Source organism: Coptis chinensis, chromosome 3 (genome assembly GCF_015680905.1).
Source record: "Coptis chinensis isolate HL-2020 chromosome 3, ASM1568090v1, whole genome shotgun sequence".
NCBI lineage: Eukaryota > Viridiplantae > Streptophyta > Magnoliopsida > Ranunculales > Ranunculaceae > Coptis > Coptis chinensis.
The window spans coordinates 104,521,800-104,548,651 of NC_141458.1; the positions used below are offsets into that span (position 1 = coordinate 104,521,800).

At 37.5% G+C, this 26,852-nt stretch overlaps 2 protein-coding genes and 1 pseudogene across 11 annotated transcripts in view; 2 read left to right on the forward strand and 1 right to left on the reverse strand.

Annotated features, from left to right (window-relative positions):
- The window catches only part of LOC147512462 (protein ENHANCED DOWNY MILDEW 2-like), a 24,362-nt gene extending 16,032 nt beyond the window's left edge, over positions 1-8,330 (forward strand). Inside the window, exons 7-15 of the mRNA XM_086599625.1 lie at positions 3,436-3,546; positions 3,620-3,694; positions 3,810-3,928; positions 3,988-4,039; positions 4,144-4,330; positions 6,372-6,390; positions 6,487-6,989; positions 7,090-7,434; positions 7,820-8,330. Coding sequence (XP_086455751.1) covers positions 3,436-3,546; positions 3,620-3,694; positions 3,810-3,928; positions 3,988-4,039; positions 4,144-4,330; positions 6,372-6,390; positions 6,487-6,667 — 744 coding nt within the window. The 3' untranslated portion in view covers positions 6,668-6,989; positions 7,090-7,434; positions 7,820-8,330. The remainder of the gene's footprint in view (positions 1-3,435; positions 3,547-3,619; positions 3,695-3,809; positions 3,929-3,987; positions 4,040-4,143; positions 4,331-6,371; positions 6,391-6,486; positions 6,990-7,089; positions 7,435-7,819) is intronic.
- Positions 8,331-8,376: 46 nt separating this feature from the next.
- LOC147512463 (disease resistance protein RGA2-like) lies at positions 8,377-18,531 on the forward strand. 9 transcript variants are annotated; one of them, XM_086595455.1, is made up of 5 exons: positions 8,377-13,904; positions 16,429-16,612; positions 16,693-16,848; positions 17,265-17,342; positions 17,925-18,531. In XM_086595455.1, exons 1-2 carry the CDS (start codon positions 10,771-10,773, stop codon positions 16,499-16,501), a joined length of 3,207 nt encoding a protein of 1,068 aa, XP_086451581.1. In that variant the 5' UTR covers positions 8,377-10,770; the 3' UTR covers positions 16,502-16,612; positions 16,693-16,848; positions 17,265-17,342; positions 17,925-18,531. The 9 variants fall into 9 exon arrangements, with proteins under 9 accessions (XP_086451581.1, XP_086451580.1, XP_086451584.1 ...); XM_086595454.1 differs by lacking the exons at positions 16,429-16,612; positions 16,693-16,848; positions 17,265-17,342; positions 17,925-18,531 and adding exons at positions 14,275-14,397; positions 14,520-14,616; XM_086595458.1 differs by lacking the exons at positions 16,429-16,612; positions 16,693-16,848; positions 17,265-17,342; positions 17,925-18,531 and adding exons at positions 14,307-14,397; positions 14,520-14,616.
- A 1,570-nt stretch (positions 18,532-20,101) lies between these two features.
- On the reverse strand, positions 20,102-25,646 carry LOC147512464 (DEAD-box ATP-dependent RNA helicase 17-like; annotated as a pseudogene). The gene is made up of 7 exons (XR_015216089.1): positions 25,626-25,646; positions 24,997-25,115; positions 24,127-24,496; positions 23,970-24,047; positions 23,647-23,891; positions 21,695-21,942; positions 20,102-20,968 (listed from the first exon to the last, which is right to left on the reverse strand). The product of XR_015216089.1 is annotated as a DEAD-box ATP-dependent RNA helicase 17-like (transcript).
- Between the last annotated feature and the right edge of the window lie 1,206 nt (positions 25,647-26,852).

Consider the following 26,852-nt stretch of genomic DNA (forward strand, 5'->3'; position numbering starts at 1 on the left):
TTTTGTCTATCGGATGATTGAAGCAAGAAATAAGATCGAAATGAAGTTACACATACTAATCTTCAAAAGGACTTAGTTGAACATGTTTTTAATTGGGTGGCATTGAAGAAAACAGCAGATCCGGTACCAATTTATGATCCAAATTGGTCGGATCGGATGAGGGGAGAAGGAGGCTTAAAATTAAAATGGAAATGAAAATGTATTTCCTATGTATTTCCTAACGTGAACTATTAAGTTCCAACGTATTTCCTATGTATTTCCTATGTATTTCCTAACGTGAACTATTAAGTTCCAGCGTATTTCCTATGTATTTCCTAATGTATTTCCTAATGTATTTCCTATGTAGTTCCAACGTATTTAATCGGTTGTATTTTAATGAACTATATTACAATGTATTTTAATTTGATTGGTAATTGTATTTCTATGAAAATAATTATATTGGACAGAACATACATAGTGCATTAATTAAAAAAACAGTTAGATAAAAATACATAGTTCATTAATTAAAAAATACAATGAAATTAAAATACATAGTGCATTAATTAAAAAGACGATTGAAATTAAAATACATAGTGCATTAATTAAAATACATAGTGCTTTAATTAAAATAAAATACTAGATAATTAAAATACATAAGCTTAGTTAGAGCTAGAACCACCTCTAGCCCTTGCACATTCAGTACGTATTTCAGCTTGTTGTTGCTCGATTATAAAAGCGGTATCGAGATGGAGGACACTTGTATCGGTCGCTAAAATCTTAGCTTCGTATTGCATCTTTTGAAGCTGATTTTTTTCCAATTGAACCTGATTTTTTTCTGCTTGAATCCGATTTTTTTCTTCTCTTACCATCACAGTTATTTGACCATATGCAAGTTCCCTTTCCCTAAGTTCTAAGCATTTTTGTGTTTCATTTGCATCCCGTGCAAATGTATCCTCTAAACGTGTAAAGTAACCCTCCAACATACCAAATGATTTTTCTTGGTTCCTTTTGGACTTGGCTTTCTTGATCCAAGAGGCGCTCCATTTCTTTTGGACGCTCTATTTCTTGAGAACCCTCCAATTCAACTCCACCAACACTTGGTGAATTAGAAGTTGAATCTTCACCATCATTTTTGCGACCTTTTCCCTTTGTGGGAAAGCTTGACCTTGCCTCAAAAAACGTTACTCCACTTTGGATTATCCTTGAGTATAACGTAACAATGATCAAGTGAAAAAGCGATTTTTTTTCTTGTAGTTGGTGCGTCATCCTTGCCTCGGACAACTATAAAAAAAATGGTGGTAATTAGACTAAAATAATCACTAGGACTAAGATAATTAAACTGCAATAATAATTAGACTAAGATAATAATTAGACTAAGACTAAAATGGAAATAATAAATACACTAAGATAATTAGGCGAAGGCGGAAATAATTAGACTAAGACTAAGATAATCAATAAATTCCAAATTGACAACGTTTGTAATTACCGGCTTTGTATTGTTGTACCACTTGCATGTCGAGCCTCCACGCATTCACAATTGCAACAAATTTGTTCATCATTTTTGAAATATATTTCCACCTTCCGCTAATTGAATCGGAGACCTATCCGACCCGTGCTTGATTGAACTCGTTTGTTACACGATTCCAAAATCCTTTTGCATTTTGGAAAGCACCAACAATAGAGTCTTCACTAATTTTATCCAAGCAAGACATAGAGCTTGATCATCGGACATGCTAAAGTGAGCTCGCGCTTTTGCTTGAGTGCTACCACTTGCTTGAGATGCTTGAGTTGATGCCATTTGATATTTGGTTTTTAAGAACCGATTTTAAAGAAGAAGAAATATGATATATGATTGTTGGAAGTGTGAGTTGAAATGAAACAAATGTTGTATATATACCAAAGTTTTTTATTTTGACCGTTTTTTGACCGTTCTGACTTTTTGACCGTTGGTAGCCGTTAGGACTCCGGACGGGATGTTGGATTCCGTCTGGTGAGTTTTGTAATCCAGACGGAATCCAACATCCCGTCGGGTTAACAAGTCGATGATAAACTTCGGTGGTTGGTTTCACCTTGTTTTGAACTCGGGAAAACTATCACCGAGTTTATCACCCAGCATTGCACAGCACTTTTGGAGGAAACAAGGTGATAGTTATCACTTCCCCCCCTCTATCACCTGCATTGCAAATGCTCTTAGAGAAACATATTCTCTTTGTTTGACTGAACTAAATAAATTTGGTAAACCCAATTTCGATGCTTAAATTTGAGGGTGTATAAGAACCCCAATGGATATTTCATAAGGAAGTTGGCAATATGCTAAATTCCACCGTTTGGGTAACAGAAAATTCATAGAGTGGGGGACAAAGTCAATTGGTTTTGGAAATGCGGGTTAAGTAAAAACAGCTACACACTTATGAGGGGTTAACTCAAAAAATCCCCAAGACTAACTTATTATTTTTTTTAATTTGTATATTTTATAGTTAATAAATTTATTATTTATTTCGTAGCTTCTCTTTTTAGTTTTTTAAATTAATTAAGAATAGGAGTTGGACGGTTTCGTATCGGAGTTTCAAGTTTTCAATTAGAATTAGGAGTTGTCTTGCTACAAGGCCTTAAAACCTCCTTTGCAAATTGGTTGTTATCGATTGTTTGCTTAAGAGAATTGGGTTTGTTCTAGTCTGATTGTTGAAACCCCAGTTTTAGGTGTTGATTTTATTGGTTAATTGATATTCTTGTTGTTTGCTTTCACCAACAAATCATCATTTTGGTGTGGGAGCTGCAAGCTGTTGGTTGATTATTAAGAATAGGTAGAAGAGAGTAGTCGCCACCCAATTACTGGAGCTTTCATAAATTGAAGTAGCATGATTAGAAAAACTCGTGACTTGAATTATAACCGCCATTATACTCCTTCAAGAAGTCATGAGCCCCCCTCCCCTTTAGCTCTCATACTCCTGATTCCCGCCATGAAAATTTTGAGTTGCGAAGATCGGTTTTTCGGTTTTCAGGATGATGACTGCATCTAGGCAGAGTCCAATTGCGACAATGAGGAGTATTTTTTGATTCAAAGTGTAGAACAACTGTGCTAAGGAGTGCTAGCAATTTATATTTTCTTAATTGGGTCGATATTCATAATTTATAGATTTGTGTATGTCCGGACTGGGTTTTATTCATCCATGCTAATTACTATTATTATCTAAGAATTCATTTATCATTTTATTGTTGTTCTTAAGTTGTGCACTTCAGCCATCTCCCTGTTATTGGTATAGTTTGCAATTCTGTGTTGAACTCTAGCAATGGACTTTGATTTATGTATTTATCTAATCGGGTTTCAACTGGCCAGCGTTATCTGCTCATCATGGATATAGTGCTCCTTAATCCTTATAAATATAGAGCTCACCATTTACTTGAGTAAAAATTCAAAAGAAATCATTTATATAACTTTTACCATTTCCTTCACAGATAGTGGATTTCTGCTGTGGTGCTAATGACTTCAGTTGCTTATTGAAGAAAAAGCTTGATGAAACTGGAAAAAACTGCTATTTCAAAAAATTTGATCTTTTTCAGCCAAAGGTAGTATATTTCTTTTACATTGTTACTCTAACCAGCCATTGATATTTAATTCTTGGGCAATCTTTTCCTGCAGAATGATTTTAGCTTTGAGCAAAGAGATTGGATGACGGTCAAGCCCAGTGAATTGCATACTACTGGGTCGAAATTAGTAAGAAATTAATAGTTTGTCTTTTTTATATTCCACCAGTTTCAGCAAGTTAAATTTACCCCCATGTAGCAGGATTCAGAGCTTTACCATATTTTTGTTCTTCCTTTATGAGTAGATCATGGGTCTTAATCCTCCTTTTGGGGTTAATGCACAACTTGCAAACCAGTTCATCAGGAAGGCTCTCGAGTTTAAGCCAAAGCTCCTCATTCTTATTGTTCCGCAGGGAACAAAAAGGTAGTGCTCTCTCTCTCTCTCTCTCGTATGTAGAACTTACATTATCTTATTGCTAACAGCCCAGAGAATTATGATTTGGTTTGGGAGGATGGTGAGAAACTTTCCGGCAAGGTATTGTTTGAGTCATCATGTAGTCTTTTTTCGTATAATTATAGTTGCATTTTTTACTGTCATATTACCCATTTGTGGTTACTGACATTTGCATCTTTTTGCAGTCCTTTTACTTGCCTGGATCCATTGATGTGAATGATAACCAGATTGAGCAATGGAACGTAAAACCGCCGCTACTATATCTATGGAGCCGGCCTGATTTAACTCCTACTCTTAAGGCCATAGCACAGAAGCAACATCACATTTTAAAAGAGATCAAAGAGGTACCCGTGGAAGAAAATCCCTATGAGGGTAAGTCCTTAGATTGTTTAATGAAAATATCTCCTAATAGCATGTACCATGGTGATATGTGCAACCTAAAAAATGGGGATGAAAACTATTACGATCAAATAGATGACCTCCATGAACAGAATGACGAAGCAAGATTTGAAGGCACTTCATGTATTATACCTAGAAGGCAACACGAGATCACCGCTAACGATGACACCAAAGCAAAAACAATTAAGACATGCGACATGACAAATAACTAAATAAAATAAACCAACTAAAAGAAAAGGGGTGCCTAATGCAACCAACCCATGGGCTTGTCTCGAACTCAATGTCCACATAAATAAGTTTTGTCAGATTTTTCTCTTGTTGAGAGTTTTCTATCCAACAAGCTCTCCATTGTGTAAAGTCCTGCTATTATATACTTTTTCTCCCATTAAGTAGTTAGATTTGTACTTAGTTTTAGACCTAAAACAAACGACACCTTAGTAAATAAAGGGATGTACTTGGCATTAGTTAAATTGTCACTCCACCTACTAGATGTTGGTTTTGAGTTTGCTGCGGCAGCAATATTGGATACACCTATTTTTCAGTGGTGTTGCTTAGAAACTAAATTACATTGACACAGACGCATGTCCATTTCTGACACGAATATTGTAGGGGTTTTTCTGAGTCCCACGATCCTCTACTGGATCATGTGATGCAGGACTAGAGGGTTGTGATCTGTAAAGGAGAAGAGATGATGATGATGATGCTTGGGTTGAACCGATGTACTAAAACGTGTAGGATTGCCTATGTATCTCTCCAATTGTGGAAGAATCAAACCCTAAAACGTGTAGTTTATCGAGGTGGATCTCTCTCCTTTTTATAGGAGAGAGCTAAGAATCCTAGGATTAGGGTTTACCTCGCTTAAAGCGAGTTCCTTCCATTCCTAGGACTCTATTTCCCTATTAAGAATCCACTCTCTTTGGAAGTCTGGATCTGGACAGCATCCTCTCCGATATGAGTTTCCTCTTTAATCGGGCCAACCCTTCTTTAAATAGAAGGTTGTCCTTAAGAGACAATCCTCAGGATATGTTTCAAAGTTTCCTTCTTTATCATCGAGAACCGCTCTCCCATGTTTCCTTTAGTTCAAGAACTATCTAAATCAGTTCCTAATGACTCGGAGAACACTTCTACTCAGAGGCGGTTCGTCACGTGACAAGCACCTATTACCATAACTGATCCGGTAATCCTTGTTTTATAATGAGGGCGCATAGCCATGAGGTATTTCCCTTCCACTTGTTGTCCAGACAAAAGTGGGAAATCCCTCCTATAGATACGAAGGGTCTGACACGGCAAAATATAAAAAATTGAGGTATACATACAATGTGTCCGTGTGTGTCCGACACGGACACGTAGATACGTATCTGACACAAATTATTTTTGAAATAGTGTGTCAATGTAACATAGCTTAGAAATTAGAATTCGATTTTGTGAAAGTTTGTTTTGCAGCTAGACAGGCTGCATATGGCTCCAAGGGTATTCAATCTCTATAGACCAACTTGTATCTCATATTCATTGAACAGGTGACCTGAAATTGTGATAACCTTCTCAAAGTTATCCATGCAGATTGGCACCTTTCTTAAGCGCATGCGTATCCCATCTTCAGATTTTGTGTAGGTATATCAACTTTTACCGGGTAGGATCATCAACTTTACCCAATCTTTGTCTATATCTTTGGGTAATGCGCTCTAACTTCAGGTGACTGACATTAAATCGAGAGTTTGTTGGTTTAGGATTTAGTGCCGTTTCTGTTTTGTGATCATGGAATGACATCCTGTGTGCTATGTGAGTTAACTCCATAAAGAAAATAGTTTAAGTGGTGCGCTTTAGGGAGGTTAGGCAAAATGTTCAAATAACGTTTTATATATGTGTTTATTTATATATGTATCACAGAATCGGCAGTTTGTTCTGACTGCTATTTTGCTTCTCAGCATCATTTGTTCCATACCTGAATATTGCAAAGGTCAAGATACTCAAATAACTGTGACTGGTATAATGGGTGGTGTCCTTCCAATTGCAGGTCAGAGAAGGATGCAGAGGTGAGCAAACACAATGACTGCCTTACTAGAGTTGCATGTACATAATATTATTGACTATTGAAAGAGAGTGTCCTGTACTCCTGTGCCTGTGTGTAGCGTGGATTTCTTGGAAATTCAACTTACGGCAATGTATACTAGATTCTTCCTTTCTGAAGTCACTTCTGCATCCTGGGCGGAGATTTTACTGGTACAAAGACTTGAAGGCTTTAAGCTCATCACGCTTGACAAAACTGGTATACATGTCATAGAATATGTTGAATGCAGGCCTTTAAAATAGAGATCTCTGTTGGGGACTTCACAAATATGAAGAGAATTTCTCCAATCAATCCCCGTAGATTCACTTCAAAATTTGTTGAGCAGAAGACTATTTGAGAAACGAAAGTGGTGCAGCGGCAAGCTAAGGGAGAAAAACTTTGGTCCATAGCGCTTACGACCGAACTCGCTCCTAAGATTTTCCTAGATTCACTACACAACCATCTTGGCTTAACCGCTAGGTGAATCTAGAAAAATCTTGTGGTGTGACATCTTGGCTTAACCGCTACGTGAATCTAGAAAAATCTTGTGGTGTGAAGCTGCTAAGGAGCGAGTTCGGTCCTAAGGTGCTATGTATCTTCCTCGGTCTATGTGGTTGATGCATGTAATGTATGCGTTTTATTTTTATAAAACAGTTCAAAATGTTGACATTGAGGTTCAAACCAGGTACTTCTTCGAAACGATGCTTGTATGTGCGAAGTCAAAGTTTTACTAGATAACTGCATGCGAGCAGTGGGGGCGTGAGTGGAGGGTGGAAAAGAGAGAGAGAGAGAGATAGGTTTGTGGGAGGGAGAGATGGTTGAGGAGGGTTGAGCAGAGGGGGTTGGTGGTGGGTTACAGACGCCATCAAAGTGGTTTTTAGTCAAACCAGGAGTTCGCTACTGCTCACGGATAATAATTGCACTGGTAGTCGGACCCTGTCTGAGGGAGCTCTGATATGCATCGGTCCATTCATTGAAAAATGGGAAACATGGTTGGACACTTTGACGATCGGTTTAAGTCAGGCCAACGGTTAGAACAGTAAACTTAATTTCTTGGTTTGATCTTTAGGATTTTTCTATATAAATATATGCATACAAATCCAGATATCTACCGTCACCCAAACGGCCAAACATTTCTTATTGAGTCTATTTTCCACAAAAGAAAAGTGAAAAACGGAGTCTTATCAATTTCATGTTTTCTCTTATCTTCTTGTACATATACCTACAGTTTCTCTCTCTTGTCCTTGTCTCACTCATTTCCCTAGAGTTGGTTATCCCTCATCTAAACTCTTTTTTGTAGACGGAAATTTTGATGAGAATAATGTTGATAAAGTGTAGTTAGGTACTCTTTGTTGACTAGCCTTTAGACCTTGTTAAGAGGTTGATGTAGGGCTGATGCTATTTCTTTTTCTCAGTTCGATACCCCTCAGGAGCACGTGCGTGAAGAACATTAGCGAAAGAAGTCCTCGTGGAGTTCCATGACCATTCAAGTTACTTTGGGTAGATGTCCATGCTTATTTAGCAAATCAACAAAGACCTTGATGGTAGCCTTCAGCCCAGATTCTGCTTGGATCCGATGACAGCTTTTTTGTTTAATTACAAACCTAAAGTGCACATATTAGTGGTTTGGCAGATAGCGTTCAACATAGCTTGAAGGTCTTACAGTTAGATGAGAGGGATTTGTGCTGCGTACTCCAGGTATAGAAGACTTGAAAATTGGTAGGGAGTTTGTTTTAACTACGGTCTGTACAATCAATTTTTGAGTAATATGATCGTGTTCAAAACGTTATCTTTAGGAATAGTCTAATCATTAACATATCATCCTCCTTGTCTTTTTACACAAAAATGTAGTACTGGCATTGTACAATAAGGTCGTTTAAGGCTTACTGTTAACAAATTTGACGAAAGAGGTGCAGTTATTGTCAATCCGACACTTCCTCAGTGCATCTTATATACATATATATTAGTTTGGGATCACCAACTTACTATATCTTACAGCAAAGACAGTTTCATCCTAACCATGCCCGTCGTTACTAACCTTAGCATTTTTTAAAACCGTATGTGCTGATGTGCAGTTTATCTTTGGCTATTTTTTTAAGATGCAATAGCTTTTAAGTTATATGATTCGAAACTGAGCCTAAATGCAAATGTGTGAAAATTCCCTTGATCCTCAGTTCATCTGCTTATCAGCTTATGTAGAGGAGAGAGTCATCTTGCCAAAATTGTGCTCTCTGGTAAATAATTATATTTCCATTTACAATGTATATCTTTAGGAACTAATGCTAAACAGAACGAAATTTGAAAATCTGAAGCCATTGTTATAGATCAAAGAGTAATTAGCAATCAATCTAGGAAGAACATGCCAGCTTTAACAAAAAATCCATCTGCATTCAATCATGAGTATTTATTTGATACAAATTCAAAGTTCGAGCATAAAATCTACCAGCAGAAAGATTAAATAGAAGACGGGTGGGTTTTTTTTTTTTTTTTTTTAATATAATTTTTCATTTGTAGAATTATACCCAGAAAACCAAGCTGAACCTAGAGTACAATTACCCTCTAAAGCTATTCAGTTTTTCACTACCCAAGAAGAAACAATTGAAGCTGTAAGTGAGGCCTCTGAGTATCTTGTTCATCACAAGTGAATGGTTCAGCATACAACCTGTACAGTATGCTACAGTTAAGATCCAATATAGTATTTGCACATCAAATGACTATCACGCTTCTTTATTGACGACTTGAATGAATCCTCGCCCTTAAGCCTCTTACATCCTGTGTGTAAATCAGGATGACAACCTATAATCTAAAAATATAAAAGTGCAGGTGGTAGGTGTTGCAACCATTCTGGTAGTGCATTAGTTGGTTGTAATGGGTGTATTAGCAATGATAATGCTACTAACCTAGTCCTTGTCTGTAAGTCTATCTTTGTAACATTTTCATTTTATTTACTAATCAATTATCCTTGAGCAAAAAAAAAACATTCTGGCAACACACTCAGATTCTTGCGCTCTCAAATTCTTAGAGATTGAAGAGTAGCTATGTGTTGTACACCCTCCCAAGCCAAATCTTTCAAATTCTAGATTCCAAAGGCAATGAGGAGCTGAAAACCAACCACTGAAACTTCCAAACAGTGACAACCAGTAAGTATTAGAGTCTTGAGGCCCGTTAGCATTGATCCGGATATAATCCTCATGAACCTCAGTGTTGCGAGATTTTCAAGCCTTCGTGGGAAGAATTTTCAGGATCTTGCAGGTTTTAATGACCAAAGTCCGGAGACAAGTAAGGTTCTGCAGCGGTGCTTCTGGAAGACAATCATATCCACTTCATTGCATCTCTCCACTGCTAATTCCTCAATAGACAAAGGCAAGTAGAGAGTGGATGCGCATGTACTGACAACCATCCTTCCACGTTAGGCATGCGATAGAGCGAGAGAGAAATCAACTTTGGAAGTGTCCTCGAAGTCCCTAGCCAACTAGGTAAGAAAACACCTGGGTACCTCTGAATCTGAAACTCTTGTATGTTCGTATGTGGATGAAGTCCTTCTAACACCTCCCTGCTGATGTTTTCATGCAAAGGATCAAGGCCACCTTGATCATCACCACCTGACCACCACACATTTAGCTTCTCAATCCTCTTTTTATCATTGGATCGTTCAGCATCCTTTTGATTGCAGACATGCCCAAGCCCTTTTATCGTTAATTCTCCTTTGATCTGGTTTTGTCTTTCCAGCTCTTGGATACGAGCAGTCGAGCACATTCTGTACTTGAGCACGCACCAAACAAGGATAATGTCTCAAGGCGACTCAACGTACTGACCAATTCAAACTGGCATGCCAGTCAACACTCCACCACGAGGCTCCTCATGCACTTCGGATACACTTTGAAGTTAGGACTCCTAAATAGTTCCAGGTGGACTCAGGCATTGAGGTGATACTGGTCTCAGAAAGGTCAAGGTAAGTAGGTAATGTCCAAGTTTCCTATATATTGACAGTGGTAGCATTGTAATTTTTCGGTTACCAGGCAAAAGGTGTACCTGTCATTAAAGTTGCGGTGGGACTTGGGAGCGTTGGTGGTCTCAATCTGTTGGTAATGTCACTTAACAGCTATTCTCTACAAAGTCATTGCGACTGTCTTTGATTTTAGAGTGTGTGAACAAAGTCATATTCGAGAAACATCTCTTGACCCACCTATGTGAATTATTGGTGTTTGAGACAAAGGTTGGGTGGGTCGTGGGATACAGTTTACTCAGAAAGTGTTTGGACTACATTTGCAAATTGAGCTAACGCACCTGAGCAGCCTTACCCCTTGCATTTGCAAATTGAGCGTCTTCTGTTTCTGTGATATTCATTACCTGATCACTTATCACTATGGCGGATGCAGTGATCTCTGTTGTGTTGGAGCAATTGCGTTCTATCCTCCAAACAGAGGTGAATCTATTGGCGGGTGTACGTAAAGAAAGCGAACAACTCGAAGATACACTCACTCATATCCGAGGAGTGCTTGAGGATGCCGAGGAAAAGCAAGTCAAGAACGAAGCAGTGAAGGTTTGGTTAAAACAACTCACAAGCATCTCCTATGATGCTGACGATGTATTGGACGAGTGGAAAACCCGAAATCTCAGCTCACAGATCCAACAACTTGATGCTCCTGTCAGTGAGAAGGTTCGTTCTTGCTTGTTTTCCCAATTTTCTTGTTTAAAAAGTGTTGTTGTACGCCATGGCGTTGGTAGTAAGATGAGGGACATAAACGAAAGACTAGATCGGATTGTTAAAAATAAAGCTCTACATCTCACTGAAAGGCAAAGTCGTGAAGAAGCTCGACCAGTAACAAGCTCTTTCATTGATGTATCTGAGGTCTATGGTCGTGTTGATGATAAAAATAATATTGTAACCATGTTACTAAGTGAGAGTAGTCATCAAGATTCACATGTTCCACTCATCTCCATAGTTGGTACTGGCGGTTTCGGCAAGACAACACTTGCGCAACTAATCCTCAAAGAAGAGCAAGTGATGAACAGCTTTGAAAAACGGATGTGGGTTTGTGTCTCAGAGCCTTTTGATCTCGAAAGGGTGGCCAAATCTATTATTAAAGAAGCTACTGGTGATGTCCCGAGTACTGTAGCGTGGCAAGATCTGCATAGAAGTTTGTCTGAATCCGTACAAGGAAAGAAGTTTCTTCTTGTGCTAGATGACATATGGACCTATGATCTAGAGATTTGGAGCAAGTTGAAGGTCTCACTGAATGGCGGTGCACATGGAAGCAGAATAATAATTACCACACGAGATGAGAACATTGCAAAGAAGATGGGCTCCATCTATATACGTAGGATGGGGGAATTGTCTGATGAAGATAGTTGGTCATTCTTTAAACATATAGCTTTCAGGGAAAGACAAGTAGATCTCAAAAAGTTTGAAGAAATTGGAGAAAAAATTGCTCGGAAGTGTAAGGGTGTCCCTTTAGCGGTAAAGATTGTAGCAAGTCTTATGCGCATTAAAGGATCCGTACAAGAATGGGAAGATGTACTGGCAAGTGACATATGGGAAGTAATGGCGGAAGATGAGCATGGCTTTTTACCTTCTCTTTTATTAAGTTATTATGCATTGCCTTCACATTTGAAGCGATGTTTTTTATACTGTGCTGTCTTTCAAGATGATGCGGAAATAGATAAAGATGAATTGGTCAAGCTTTGGATGGCGCAAGGTGTTTTGGGCTATGATAGCTCAAAAGATCTGGAGAAAGTGGGTACAAACTTTTTTAATGATCTCGCGATGCGCTCTTTGTTCCAAGACTTTAAAAAAGACACTGAAGGCAACGTCATTGATTGCAAGATGCATGACCTTGTGCATGATTTTGCCCAATATCTCGCCAAGAGTGAATCCGCTATTGACATCAAGATCCGTCATTTGGGTGTAGCAAATGTCTCTGGTGCACATCCTAAATTAATTATACGTCAGATGACATGCCTTCGGGTATTGGACTTGGATGGCTTTTATCGTGGAAAACTTCCACATGAGGTGGACAGATTGTTACATCTGAGACTCCTCAACTTGTCTGGAATGGATATGAAGAAATTACCTGAAACAGTATGTAATCTATTTAATTTACAGACGTTGAAACTAAATGGGTGTAGATCTCTTAGGAAACTACCTGAAGGAATTGGAAAATTACTTAATCTCAGACATCTCGAACTTGAAGGAACTTATGAGTTGAGTTATTTCCCGCGTGGTTTGGAGAGATTGAGCTGCCTTAGAACATTAAGTAAAGTCGTATTGGATCGTGATGGTGGAAAAGGATGCCAGATTGGAGAGTTAAAACTTCTAGACCATATACAAGGAGAACTAAGAATAGAGGGATTGGGACAAGTGGCGGACTCAAAAGCGGCAGAACTAAAGAAAAAAGAAAAGCTGCGGTCCTTGGTTTTGTCGTTTTATGAAGGAAGACATTATGCTGCTGCAGGAGAAGAAAAGAGAAAAAGAATAGAGAGTGTTTTGGATGGTCTCCAGCCGCATACAAACTTGGCAGTGTTGGAGATAGAAGGTTACGGAGGGAATAATTTTCCGTTGTGGATGGCAAGCATTAATACATATTTACCCAATCTGGTGAAACTGGAACTGAGAAACTGCAATCAATGCTCGGAATTGCCCGCTTTGGGGAGACTTCAAAACCTTGAACACCTTCAATTACGGGGGCTGGGCTCAGTGAAACGCATCGGATGCGAGTTTTATGGACTGGGAAGTACTGATGGTACTTCTACTGGTGGTGAAGATTCAGTACAATCGGTAGTAGTGTTCCCGAAGTTACATACGCTTCAGATTTGGTCTATGAGAGAGTTGGAGGAGTGGCATCTGCCGTTTCGAAGAGGCGTGGAGATTTTTCCAAAGCTTCGCAAATTGACTGTGCAAAATTTGGTGAAATTGCAAATGTTACCACCAGGCCTCGGGAAGCTAAAATCTCTGGAAGAACTTAATCTACGTGGCCTTAAGCTTTTCCAAATTGATGATAATGTTACTCTTAGCGCTCAAGAAGTTGCAGTGTTCCCAGCATTAAAGAGCCTTACATTGTCTAACTTGCCGGAGTGGGAGGAACAGGGGGATGAAATAAAGCTTCCAATAAGAAGAGATGAAGAAGGTGGAGAAGGTTTCATCATGCCCTGTCTTCAGGTATTGCAGATCTCTATTTGCCCTAAGTTGAAGGTGGTGCCGCACTACTTGTTTTCTCCCGCACTCAGAAGTCTAAAGATATATAATTGTCCACAACTGACGGGGAGGCAACCTTGCCTTCCTCCCCTCCTCGAAAAGCTGGAATTATGGCAGAATACAGGTTTTCTTTCAAAGTCTATATTGCCGCTGCTAATCAGTGGAATTGGTTCCCCCGATCACAACGAAAATGACTACCCAAATCTTCACTCTTTCTCTATCTATGGGTCTACACAGTCGTCACTTCATTTCAAAATGATTGATCAGCTGCAAAGAAGAATCATGCATCAGCCCAACCCCAACAGGTAATTGATTTTATGATTTTCAAAATCCCTCATTTCTCCAAACACCAACCAACCCAATCCTCAAATCTCTCACTACTTCAAAAAAAATTAATGACATGAGATTAGTGCACAAATGTTTGTTTTAGATAAGATATGAATGGGTTGTTTTTTGGAAAATAAGATTAAGAGAAATAAGATTTATTCAGTATTTTATCTACATTTCTGTTTATTCTTGGCCGTTTGGTTTTTGGAAAATAAGATTAAGAGAAAGAAATGATTTGTTGAGGATTTGTTTTTGGAATTTGTGTCAATAAAGTTTTGCATTTTATCTGTAGCTGCTTCCTCGGGAAAATGTGCAAACCTGTGAGTTTAAGTTCTTCTTTCTCATTAGGTTACATTGCTCGTCCTCGTTGCTTTTTCAAGTCTGCAGAGGAGAAAACTGTAGGAGGTATTTTGCTTCCTTCCACAGCCCGATCAAAACCAAAAGGAGGTGAGGTCGTTGCTGTTGGGGAGGGTAAGACTCTTGGGAAGAACAAGCTGGAAATTACTGTCAAGCTGATTTCATAGCCCTTTCCAATGCTCTAAACTGTTTGTTTGTGTATTGTTGTTAATATTGTTTTTTCCCTTGTTGTCTAGACTGGAGCGCAAATTGTGTACTCAAAATATGCTGGGACAGAACTCGAGTTTTATGGATCAACTCATCTTTTATTGAAGGAAGATGACATTGTGGGTATTCTTGAGACTGATGAAGTCAAATAAAACTGCTGGTGGCTTGTTCTTAACTGAGGCTAGCAAGGATAAGCCTTCCATTGGAACTGTAAGTGGTCTTTGACATACCTTTTGTACGTAGTTGTCCAAATTTGGTTCTTAATAATGAACGTCCTGAGGTTATAGGGTTCTAACTAGTCTACTACTTAATGATGCACAGTTTCTTCATATCTATGGCATTGCTGTATAAAAGGTTTAATAAAATGCATTGAGGCTTAAGCCTCAAGAGGTGCCTTAAGCCTTTTATTTAGCGCCTTGAGGCTTATTGGATTTGGTCGATTTCATTGTCCCGGGAAAGCACAATGTCCAAGTACTTTTGATGAGTCAAGAATGCTAGACATGTCCAAGAAAGGTAGTCCTTTCATTGGCTAGCGCTCATCAGGTCCTGAATCTGATGTTTAAGGTCATGGTATAGGATAAGCCTTGGATAAGCCTCACATGTTTTTATTCTTTTCCCATTTTTTTTTTGAGAAATGCTAGATGGAAACATAGAGATAGCATCCTACCCATTTTAGGGGGTAGGACCATCCTAACCCACTATATATTAAAAACAAGCAACTGGGCACCGGTTACGGATTTAGAGCAAAATGTTGGTTTAGTTTGTAATTATAGTTTACTCCCAAGGGCTAAGAGTTGAGAAGAATAACTCTCCGACCTTCTCTTTCGTTCAAGATCTCTTGTTGTCAATCTCGGTTAAGTTTCTTTTAACAGTTCGTTTTTGGATCATTTGATGTTTGTTTTAACATGAATTCTTATTGCATGTTGATATTTAGATGATTGATTCTATGTGAACTGTTTGATTAGCTCTTAAAGTGGAGATTTTTATGCATGTAGTAACCATAAAACCTACACTAGATTTGATGTTTAAAGTTCTTGCTGATTTGATTTGGTTTTTTCTAAGAAAAGTGGATTGTGAAGTGAAAAGATAGAAAACAAACAAATATTTCAAATCAGACTACTATGTCCAAAATTGAAAGTGAAATTGGCTTTATACACCTCTGGGATATTTAGATATTTGATGCAGATAATGACTTTATCCATCTCTTACTCCCTTTAGAAGTTGTTTTCTTTCATTGTCTACTTTTGTCAAGAAGGATTGAAAACTTTATGCTATCTAGCCAGATTATTTGAGATAAAGTTGTTTTTAGAATTGGATTGAATATGTCTCTACTAAAATGGATGATGGAGAAGTTGGAAGAATATTACGAAATACATATTAAATTCCTGGAAAAGGAGAAGGACCCAATCAGCATGAAAATCTACCTCAAGTATGGACAGATGCTTATCTTAATAATCAATTGAGTTCACACAGACTAGTTCACCAATCCAATTCAGTTTGATACCCAATTCTTGATTAAATTCCATTTTAATGAAAATTTGTCACTGGATTTTTTGAGTTCCTTTAGTCACTGATTTATAATTTAATTTCTGCAATTTCAGGTCGGTTTAGACGTATAGATTATTAGAGATTTAGAGCAATTCAAACATTGGGCTTTTATAATTGTAAATTCCTTGACTTCACGCCAGAAGATTTAAAGCATCTCCCCATGCTTCAACGACTGGAAATTCGTAATTGTCCAATTCTGGAAGAACGCTGCAGAAAAAGAGAAAGCTGGACCACCAATTCCCACATTCCAAAGATCGAACTTAATTACAAGGACTTCATCCCAGAATAACCGATTGATCAGTAAGCCAGTGACTTGTTCACCTGCAAACCTGTGAGTTAAAGTTCTTCTTTCTCATTTGGTTACATTGTTCATCCTCGTTGCTTTTTCAGCTGTGCAGTACACTCAAGCCCTTGGGGGACAAAGTCCTTGTTAAGATCAAGTCTGCTGAGGAGAAAACTGTAGGAGGTATTTTGCTTCCTTCAACAGCCCGATCAAAACCACAAGGAGGTGAGCTCGTTGCTGTTGGGGAGGGTAAGACTCTCGGGAAGGACAAGCTGGAAATTACTGTCAAAGGTGATTTCATAGCCCTTTCCAATGCTTTGAACTGTTTGTTTGTGTATTGTTGTTAATATTGTTTTTCCCTTGTTGTCTAGATTGGAGCCAAATTGTGTACTCAAAATATGCTGGGACAGAACTTCGAGTTTTATGGATCAACTCATCTTTTATTGAAGGAAGATGACATTGTGGGTATTCTTGAGACTGATGAAGTCAATGATCTCAAGCCTATAAATGACCGTGTTTTGATCAAGGTCGGTTGAATTCATCCTATGTATATTATAACTATTGTTATTGATCCAATGATCTAAGAGTCCATAACTAGTGGAACTTAAGAAAAAGGTACTGCTTCTTATGGTTCCCTAGGTTTCATACTTTCATCTATATAAGCAATTTCATTAAAGTTAAACACGTGTATTAAAATTATATTTTAACTAGATTGATGCACACACGTGGTGTGTTTTGCTTAAAGCATAGAACGGTAATATCGTCAATCTACTAAAAAAAACAGGGGTAAAATAGTCAAAACAAAATCTTGTAAGACAAAAAATGACCAAGAGATTTAGAGATACATAAAAAAAAAATCACTTGTGGAACTGTAGATGAGGGTTGTGGATTTTAAAGTAGTTTAGATTTGATATTCACTTTTATTTGGATTACATTGTTTTAGGTTGCTGAGGCGGAGCAGAAAACTGCTGGTGGCTTGTGCTTAACTGAGGCTAGCAATGATAAGCCTTCCATTGAAACTGTAAGTGGTCTTTGACACATACCTTTTGTCCATAGCTGTGCAAATTTGGTTCTTAATAAAGAACGTTGTAAGGTTATAGGGATCTAACTAGTCTACTACTAAATGATGCACAGTTTCTTCAGATTCACGGCATTGCTGTATAAAAGGTTTAATAAAATGCATCGAGGCTTAAGCGCAAGAGGTTTCTAAGCCTCTTATTTAGTGCCTTGAGGCTTAAGCCTCACATGTTTTTATTGTTTTTCCATTTTGTTTTCCAGTTTTTGACACTTAGCCCCCTGTTTAACTTTTTTAAAGATTAAATAGTTTTTTGACATTAGGTTTTGTTTTGAGCATCAAAACACCTCATTCAATTAGAAATCCCAAATTCCCTCATCAAACTCGATTTCTTATTTATTTATTGAGCCTTAAGCCTCAAAGCCTCTGAAGCTGAACTTTAATAACAAAGGTAAAGCTGCTATGCTACCAAAAGTGGCATAGAACATCAAAATACGTGCTGGATTGCTCTTCCTAGTGAAAGAAGTTGCTCACATAGTCACATTTATGTATTTGTCTTTCCTAATAAATTGTGTCTGTTCGATGCAGGAGAGATGCATGTATTCTAAATTACCTTGAAACACTTGTTCTTTCAAGACCAAAAACACAAAAGGATTCCACAGTAGATAGTTACTGAGTGAAACTTCTGTCTCCCATGTATATGTATTCTGTGCTACTGTGTGAGACAATGCCAGAAGCAAAGGATCTGCCCCAGGAACTCGCACAAGTTGTAGAAACACATAAATCTCTGATAAAGGAAAACATCTCCATTCTTCAACATCAAATTGACTACTTGTTTTGATTTGCTTCAAACAATAATGTACAAAATGTTATATGTTGTTCCATCACTTTGAGCTTACATAGATGTTCCAAATGATGATTCCTAATTTACTTAATAAGACCTTGCTGGAATTTATACATGATACATAGATGCAGGGTTGAATAACCGACGTTGCTTTTTTTACCAGTCCAGTGACGGGGCTTTTTTTGGGCGTCTAGTGACAGTTTTATTTGTTATCTTCGATCGGGAATCCAAATTTGGTTTCCATACAAGTGTGTTGAACGTGTAATTTTTTCGAGACTTATTACTAACTCGGTTCCAGGTTACTGTTTTGGAATGAGTACATTTTTTAATAGATCCGGGATCTTTGTTCTTTATGGTTGTTTTCATGGGAAGCAAAAAGTATATCATCGTTCAGGCTCCTTCATTTTTAAGCATCTGAGTTTACCTTTGCAAATGATTAGCTAACCACATAGGCGTTCCTTTGCCTTTTTGAACATTTGGTAAACTATATCATGCATTGTATTCGATGTATGAACGAGTGGGGAGTTTAATTAAGAAACAAACACCCAACAGGGCGGGTTAAAATGTTCTTTGCATCGAACGAAATTCAAATGCGTTACACCAGGAAATGATATAGAAGGGCAGAAGTTCTTTTCTGCAACTCTAGTGTATACACTATATTTTGTAGTTGCAAACTTGCAATAATGCAATTCCCCCATGCTTTTGCAAATCCTTTTCCTAACCAATCCCTGAATTCACTACCCTTTCTCACGCCACTAATGTCTTTCTGGTTGAACTCTCCTCCAAACTTTGTATCACATATGCTAGGAATATGTAATGGATTAGACAATAATAGTAATAATAATAACCTTTATCAGGAAAAAAAATTCATAAAAAGAAAGTTAGCAGTTAACTATCTCCGTATTAGAGTTTCAACTGTCAACACAAAAGACTGAAAGCCAGTTCTCTATTGACAACGGAACTTGTTTGTTTCCCCTCCCACTTAACAGTATGTTGAGACGTTTTCTCCCATGAATCCTACACAATTATAAAGATCAACTTTCATTTTTTTTTAAATTTCAATAGACAACTGCATACTGCTCTCTTATTACCAAACATAGCCAAAACTCGAAAAGGTCTCTTTATACCTCTTAGAGCATCTCTAGGTGGAGGCATCAACTGTCAATTTGCCTCCACCATTCAGAATTTCGGCAAAAACCATCTCTAGGTAGAAGTAATTAAACATAGAGACATCAAGTGTCTAGCCACATCCACATCCGTGGAGACAAATTTGCTTTTTCAGATGAGGATGTGGTGCGTGGGAGTGTTGCGTGGGTTATTTTTTTTGACTTTTTCAACTTATGGCGAAAGTGGTAGTGTGGGGTGGGGTTTTTTTTTTGGCTAAATCTTCTGTGCGCAAGGCGTATGGTGCGCTGTGAAATCACAGCCACTCATACTAGGGGGTGCGGGTGTATAGGACGGCAGAAGTACTGATCCAAAGGCCTACATAACCTGCACACAATACATCTCGCGCACTGAAGAACAGCTCTTTTTTTTTAAAGTAACTCTCGCCACTTTTTGTTAGGCAAAACAAAGTTTTAATAATTTAAAAAACTAAAGAGACCCACTTTTAACCAAAATAATATATTCAAAATAAAAATAGATTAGCCTCAAATATGACACTTGATGCCTCCCCCACCTAGAGACGCTCTTACTAGGCATAAAAGGTGTTTTCATTCAGAGGTGAATTTCGTGTAAATATTACTAGCTTTTAAAACCAAACTTGTAGTCTTGTACACTCGGGCTCACCAGACAGTTTGGCTGGAGCACCATCCTGTAAACACTTCAAATAGTTCGCCCGAAACACTTCTTTGTGGTGTATAAACAGCCCGTTAAATTCAATAGTGTGGGCCTTGATGCCTTCATATGAAGTAAATAAATCGAAATTAAGTACTACATGCTTCATAACGGAAAGTAACAAAGTTAGTGGAGCTAGCGTTACAGAAGACAGCCAATAAGTCCAAAACCAGATGAGCTATGGGCAAAACACACTTCAATCTGTAGTCTTATGCTACGTTCAAAATTTGGGCACTCAAAAGCACTCTTTCTTTATTCAATACACATCTTCTAAACAAAACACAAATGACACAGCAGTAAATAGTTATATTTTGCCGCTACAGTGGGACTTGGCCTTTTGCAATCTTCAACCCTAGAGAGAGTCCAATAGCGGGCCAAGTAATGAAAGGCTCAGATATAGCTCTCAACAACATCCAACAATTTGTTCAAGGAACTGGTGGAAAATCCTGACCAACGCAAATAAATACCATTCACACGTCTGCCTGTAAAGGTGTAAAAGGCCAGATATAGCTCTCAACGGCATCCAACTATTTGCTCGGAGAACTAGTGGAAAATCATTACCCATGCAAATAAAATCCATTCATGCGTCTGCCTGTAGGGGTGTAAAAGGTGAACCATCTAGTGCCTAATCAGATGGTGGACTGGTTTTGGCGCCATACACTTAACTAATAGAAGCAATGGTCAGTACCTGGTATTATCCGCGTTCATGTTTTCCTAACGATTTCCTTCTTTTCATTAGCCCTTGCTGCTTCTGCTCCTTCTTTCTCATCTTGAATTGCGTTTGAAACGATCCCCCAACCAATGATGGTTGGTCTTTTAGCCCAAAACTTTTTGCCACATGTCCCAAGTGAAGTTTCTTAACCATAAAAATCCTGTTTAACTCACCACGATGAGCAGTGTAAGCTCAAACCCAAGAGCAAAATGCATCTTTTGCCTGCTGCTTTAGCTTTGACTGAAATAAAAATCAGAGACTTCACAAAATGTGGGGAATGAAGTATATGAAATTCAATAAGGTGCACACACATAACTGCATGTCAGGACACATCTGTAAAAAAAATTAAGAAGGTACATACATAGTCACGTACAGACCCAATGGTCCTATGGAAAGACCTGAGGAGCAATTGAAGCTCCAAACCCCGATATCTTGATATAAATGACTCAGTTTCACATACTTTTTTCCCATTAGTCAATTAATTTTCTAGTTTCTGTCTATTATAAAGTTAAGCTATTCTATTATCAATTAAATTTTGGAAAACTTCAATCAGACTTTGTAAATTTAAAGATGGAATTAAATTGCTTGAATATTTTCCCCTTTAATTTACCCAATCATATTTACATATGGCCTTTTATATTAAAAATATAAGTTTGATTTAAAACTATAAATTTACAGAAGACTTTTAATCTTTAAACATTAAATACATAAATAAATAAAAGCACTAAACAATCAACAAACTAATTTTGTTCAGGAGATACAACTACTTGTCCCGGACTTTCAAAACTGTGTAGCGATCTAAGTAATACAAATTCTATTGAGGCCAAACAGATCCACAATGATGGCGACAAGTTGTCAAAGCTAAGACCACACGCCATTGAGCGGCTAGCACGGTTAGTAATGGAGAGTCCACAACCAACCCAACTTATCAAAGTAACAAGAATGACATATAAAGGTTTACCATACCTCTGATGACATAAAGGATTCAAGTGACTTCTGAAGAGGTAACCACCCATGGATGCCTCTCTATCGAAATAAACTTCTTGATATGATGCCTCTGATTGGACAAAGGAAAACTGTCTAAGACCATGAGTAGGGGATACTCTGTCCGTGATACACCATGTTTCTGCAAGTCTTGCAAATAATCCACTTCAACTGGTTGTAAAAAAATCAAAGTGTCTCCCTTTTCCCCTAAGCAGGCAGTTCTTCCTACTCTGTAACATACGGGCAGTTCTTCCTACTCTGTAACATAATTGTGGGAACATTTGAGAGTTTTATATGAGAAAATCACCCTGACCTTTATTGTAACGCCCCCAAACCCACTATATCCTAGCTGACCATCCCAAGATATAATGAGTAGGAGAACCCAGCCACTTAACCGTCTTGACAAGTGCCAGAGCAGTCAAGTAGCTGGCTTACAAAATGAATCATTACAATAAGTCAAATACATGTGAATCACTAACAAATATATAAAAAATTCTAGTGTCCAAAGACAAATTCTAACGAACAATGCCCCAACTGTCTCTCCAAGATGATCAAGTATAAAACACCTACAAAAATCTGTAAGGGTTAAAACCACGGCCCAGCAAGTCAACTCTACAAGCATGTCTAAATAACTTTCAAGGGAATAGAACCCATAAATAACAAATACAATATCATATTAATAGGGTCGCCACTTACAACATCAGATATAATTACAACGGGACTTAAAAGTAGTAGCACGAGTAATTAAAACCAAACCAACACAGAAGAAGTAGAATTTCATTACATCAATTCACATAAGTATATGTCATAACTCATGCACTACAAAACAAATCATCAATGAAATGAGAAACAACACATTCATACTTATCTTCAATTTAGGTATAATAAATAATACTAACAATATGGCAATACATAATTGAAACCTACTATTCAATAAATGGATCATCTCAAACAACAATTTCAAAATAAAAATCAGCATTTACATAGAATCCAACCAAATAAACTCTACAAAGTAATAAACAAGGTCAAAAGCACATTTACATATATCTTACAGCAAGAATGAGTGATACACTAATCTGACTTACACCTAATTCATACCAAATCAGTATAGGAACATGGTATATCAACTAATGATCTTTTCATCTTAATCATAAGAATATATTCAAACATGGTACATCAAAATGATATGACCTATGTGTTACACTCAAACAATACATAACTATCGCATACTGGTTTCTTTCTTCACATTACTTCTTGAATATTGAATTGATGAGGTGTCTTGGTCTAAGCAGTAGAGAACTCTAGACCCTCTCATTTCCTCTCTCGGTTAGGTTGTAAAAAAATGAATAAGAAATTATGAACAAAGAGGATTAACCCATCTGATATTATCCCATCAAGAATGGATATATTAGAACCAACCTAAAATGAGTGTTTCTAACTTCTTTTGAATTCTACTACCTTGGATCAATGGGTCAACCTGGCCCAACAAATTGAATCGATCCCCAGTCCAAACTTCATGCTAAAAGGACCCCAACACTTTAACCCCTTCAAAGCCCATTAAATTATATTGCTATCAATACCATAAAAGCCGAAGTTTGGGATTTTACATTTATTCCAATGGAAGAATTAATGAGATCAATAAAAATTAATAAGAATGTCCAAATCATTCAACGAATTTTATGTTATCAACAGCTGATGTGAAATATGAAGAAAATGAACCTTTTAACTTGCAACACAAGATAATAGAGAGGGAAATAAACCCATAAACCTAATGCAGCATTGCTTCATTAATATATCAAAATTTATTATAAAACGACGGAGAAAATTAATTATTTTGTTTATCTCAGAAAGGATAGAAAGTAGTAACCAAATATGCTCACTAAGAAAAAATTCAACAAAGCAAGACAATTCCAAACAGGGCAGTTTAAAGATACCTATGCACATATTCACTAGCCTCCCCTGGGGAGTCATACTGGATAATACATGTAACATTTGGAAATCTAAGCCCCTCGAAGCAACATCTGTGCACAACAGTATAGCTGATTTCTCTGTTTTAAACCCTGAAATGCGGTCCTCCTGCCCTCATGTTCCATGTTTCCATGTAACCTAAAAGCCTTCTTTTTTGGTGCAATTCTAATTTTGGATAGAAATCTACACATGTTGAAAAGAACACCACAACCTGTGTATAGAAGCAAAAAACTTAAATCAAGCTGCACGCGTCAAGAGAATAAATCTGACAAGTAAGAGTCTGAGTTACCTTTTGGGAGGCGGCTTCCCTTTCATTAAGATTTTCTCAGAATGGATAGAAGAATTACAAGCCGTGAGCCACAGGATACTGATAAAAATATTATAAGAGCGAATAACATCGTCATGCTATAGCTCAACCGATTAACGTTTTCTGTGAAAAGAGGTACCTTTCACATATCTCCGGATTAATTGAGTTGGTAGGTTATAATCTGCCTCTGAAAAGTTTGGAAGCTTGCCTATAAATTCTGACCCATCATCCACGTCAGATCCGATCGACTTAAGATGTTTACCTGATCGTTTGGAAAGCTCAGTAGAAACTTTGGTCTCATCGATACCAATCATAACTGGATTTTCTAAACTAATTTTAGCTAAATGACTCACTTTATCGTTCTAGGTTGCTGATAACAGCAAGTTCTGCCTTTGGGGTTTAGAATCCTTTGAGAAAGCATTTTCTTTAGAAACACCTCCATCTTTTCTTGAACCGAGAAAACCAAGTATCTCTTCTATTTCTTTTACCGTGATCCCAACTCCAGGATCCTGCAACAGAAAGTTCACATAGATATGATTAGCACTAAAATGAACTGAAATTATCCTGATCTTGGGTAGTTGTTCACTAGGTAGTGTGCCACTACACCATATTATACCTATCTGCTTCATCAAAAATTATCTAGCACAAATTAGCATGCACAAAAGATGTTGTATTCTTCCGGTGGTCCAAAAGACGCCCAGGTGTTGCAACAAGGATAGATATTTTTGTATAAACAAATTCAAGTCAAAAGACATAGCATATAGAAGTGAAAGTGATCAGAAAAGTATACATTAACGATTTCCTTAAAATGTACTGGAACATCGCCATAATAGATTAGAGGGAACTAATGCTTTAGATTGATGTGCCTTCATAATAATGTGACGAACTTGCAGGATGAGTGAATATACATACATCAAATAAAGCAGTGTTTTTTACATTTTAAAAAGCCAAGCTCTTCCAGTCATGTTTTTGAGAAACGGAAGGCATTCTATAGGTTTTGTCTACAAACATTTTTGTTTTGATAGCTAGAACTTTCATCCTTAAATCCCATTTTCCCCCGCGAAGGTGGGTATCAAACCCAAGACCATGGTCCCAACCTCCCACGTCTTGACCAGAATTAAACATCATCTAAACATTGAGCACAGACAAAAAAGATAATATCATGATACTGCTCCGTACCTTTTCGTAACCTGGCTTTTTCCTTAGACCTGCTCTCACCACCCATCACATAACCAGGAACTATCTAGTGGAAATGATGGAGTAACTTCTGCAGGATCTCATGAACCTGCAGACGTAATTCACACGTTGTACAAGTAGCAAAGCTATAAACACATTGTCAGTAAAAGGTCATACAAGAAGAAGAGATGCAGGTGCCGACTAGCAAAGTCGGTAAAACCTTTGGGTGATGATACCAAAAGTCTGGAGCTCGAACTGCTGGCATCAAAGAATTACTGATCTCATTTAAAACAGGCTTACCAATCAAAAAAAATAAAAAGAAAAAAAATGACTGAAAACTTCTAAAGAACTATATCTCATATAATAATATAGTAATTCCAAGATGTCCCCTTTATGTATATCTGGAGCACTAATTTTCTGACTAGAAAAAAACCATTTGTTCGCTACTGATCTCCCAAATACCTCAAAACACCTTATTACCATTTCCTTTTTTCAAAAGTGCAGCCTCACGAATCCCGATCACACAAATTGGCTATGATAACTATACTTAACATAATAACATGTGTCTCAGTGATTAATAATATGTACCCAAAACCTACTGATGGTATATATATATATATAACCCAAAATATCCTCCAGTGGTGACTGATATGTCCTAAAAGGTAAATGAACACATTTCCGAAACAAAATAACGTTCCATAGGTTACACCGGCCAGTTCAATTCAAGGATCATACAACTGTAAATAATGAATAATCAGAGCTAACTACACCAATAGTCTTTCCAGTACCAGTTGCCGCATTGACAAGGCTAATAACTTTTATCAAGGCACACCACACACACACAACAAACTTTTAAAAAAATAAATAACTCTACCCGACAAAAAAACCAAAACCAAAACCAAAACCCACACTATATAAAAACTCAATACAAACTCAATATTTTACCTGGGTTTATAACTTTTTGATCCCCAGCAGAAGAAAATGAGAGCATGGTGAGTAAATTCATTAAACACATGATCCAATAGAAAAAGCGTTAAAAGCTCACGAAGCTTTTTCTTCAATTTGTGAAGAGGAACTTTCACAGTCTGACAAAAGTAATGCCATAAATACTGAAAATCTTAGCGAGATTTCTCTCCACCTATATGGAAAACCACGAGGTACTAACTACTAAGTAGCTACACCCAAAATTACAAAACCAATCACTACTCCCTCATGCAGTGGGGTAAAAAAATTAAATATAAATTTGAAGAAGTAGACTGATTTAGTGGGGTGGGCGATATTGTGCCATCGTGAAGACCATCTACGGGCCGTTTCGTGGTATGGGCCTATCGGGTGCCCAATTGTCGGTTCACGCAATGGGCCATTTGCAAACTAAGAGTGTGTTTGTTAAATTTTAAATCTTTATCTATCTAATAAAACACAATGGTGTGGGGCCCGCAGGGCCTCCATCCAGTGGTTATTATTGTCTTTTCTAAGTTGTGACATGGCAAATCCAAGTGTTTGGAGAGTTTGTGTAATTTTGTTAAGTGTAACCAATATCATGGGATCTGTCCAAAAATCAACTAAAAGTCAACAATTAATTTGGACTTATAAATTTGTTGCAAAGCCCATAAATTGTTAGGCCTCCAATTACAATTGCGGCCGGACTTATAAATTGTTGGGCTAGCCCATAAATTGTTAGGCCTCCAA

Bases quoted from the DNA above. Each gene is read 5' to 3' on its own strand.
- LOC147512463 (XM_086595451.1), top strand. From the start codon at position 10,771: ATGGCGGATGCAGTGATCTCTGTTGTGTTGGAGCAATTGCGTTCTATC. The intron at 13,905-14,274 runs GTAATTGATTTT...CTTTCTCATTAG, and splicing joins CATCAGCCCAACCCCAACAG to GTTACATTGCTCGTCCTCGT.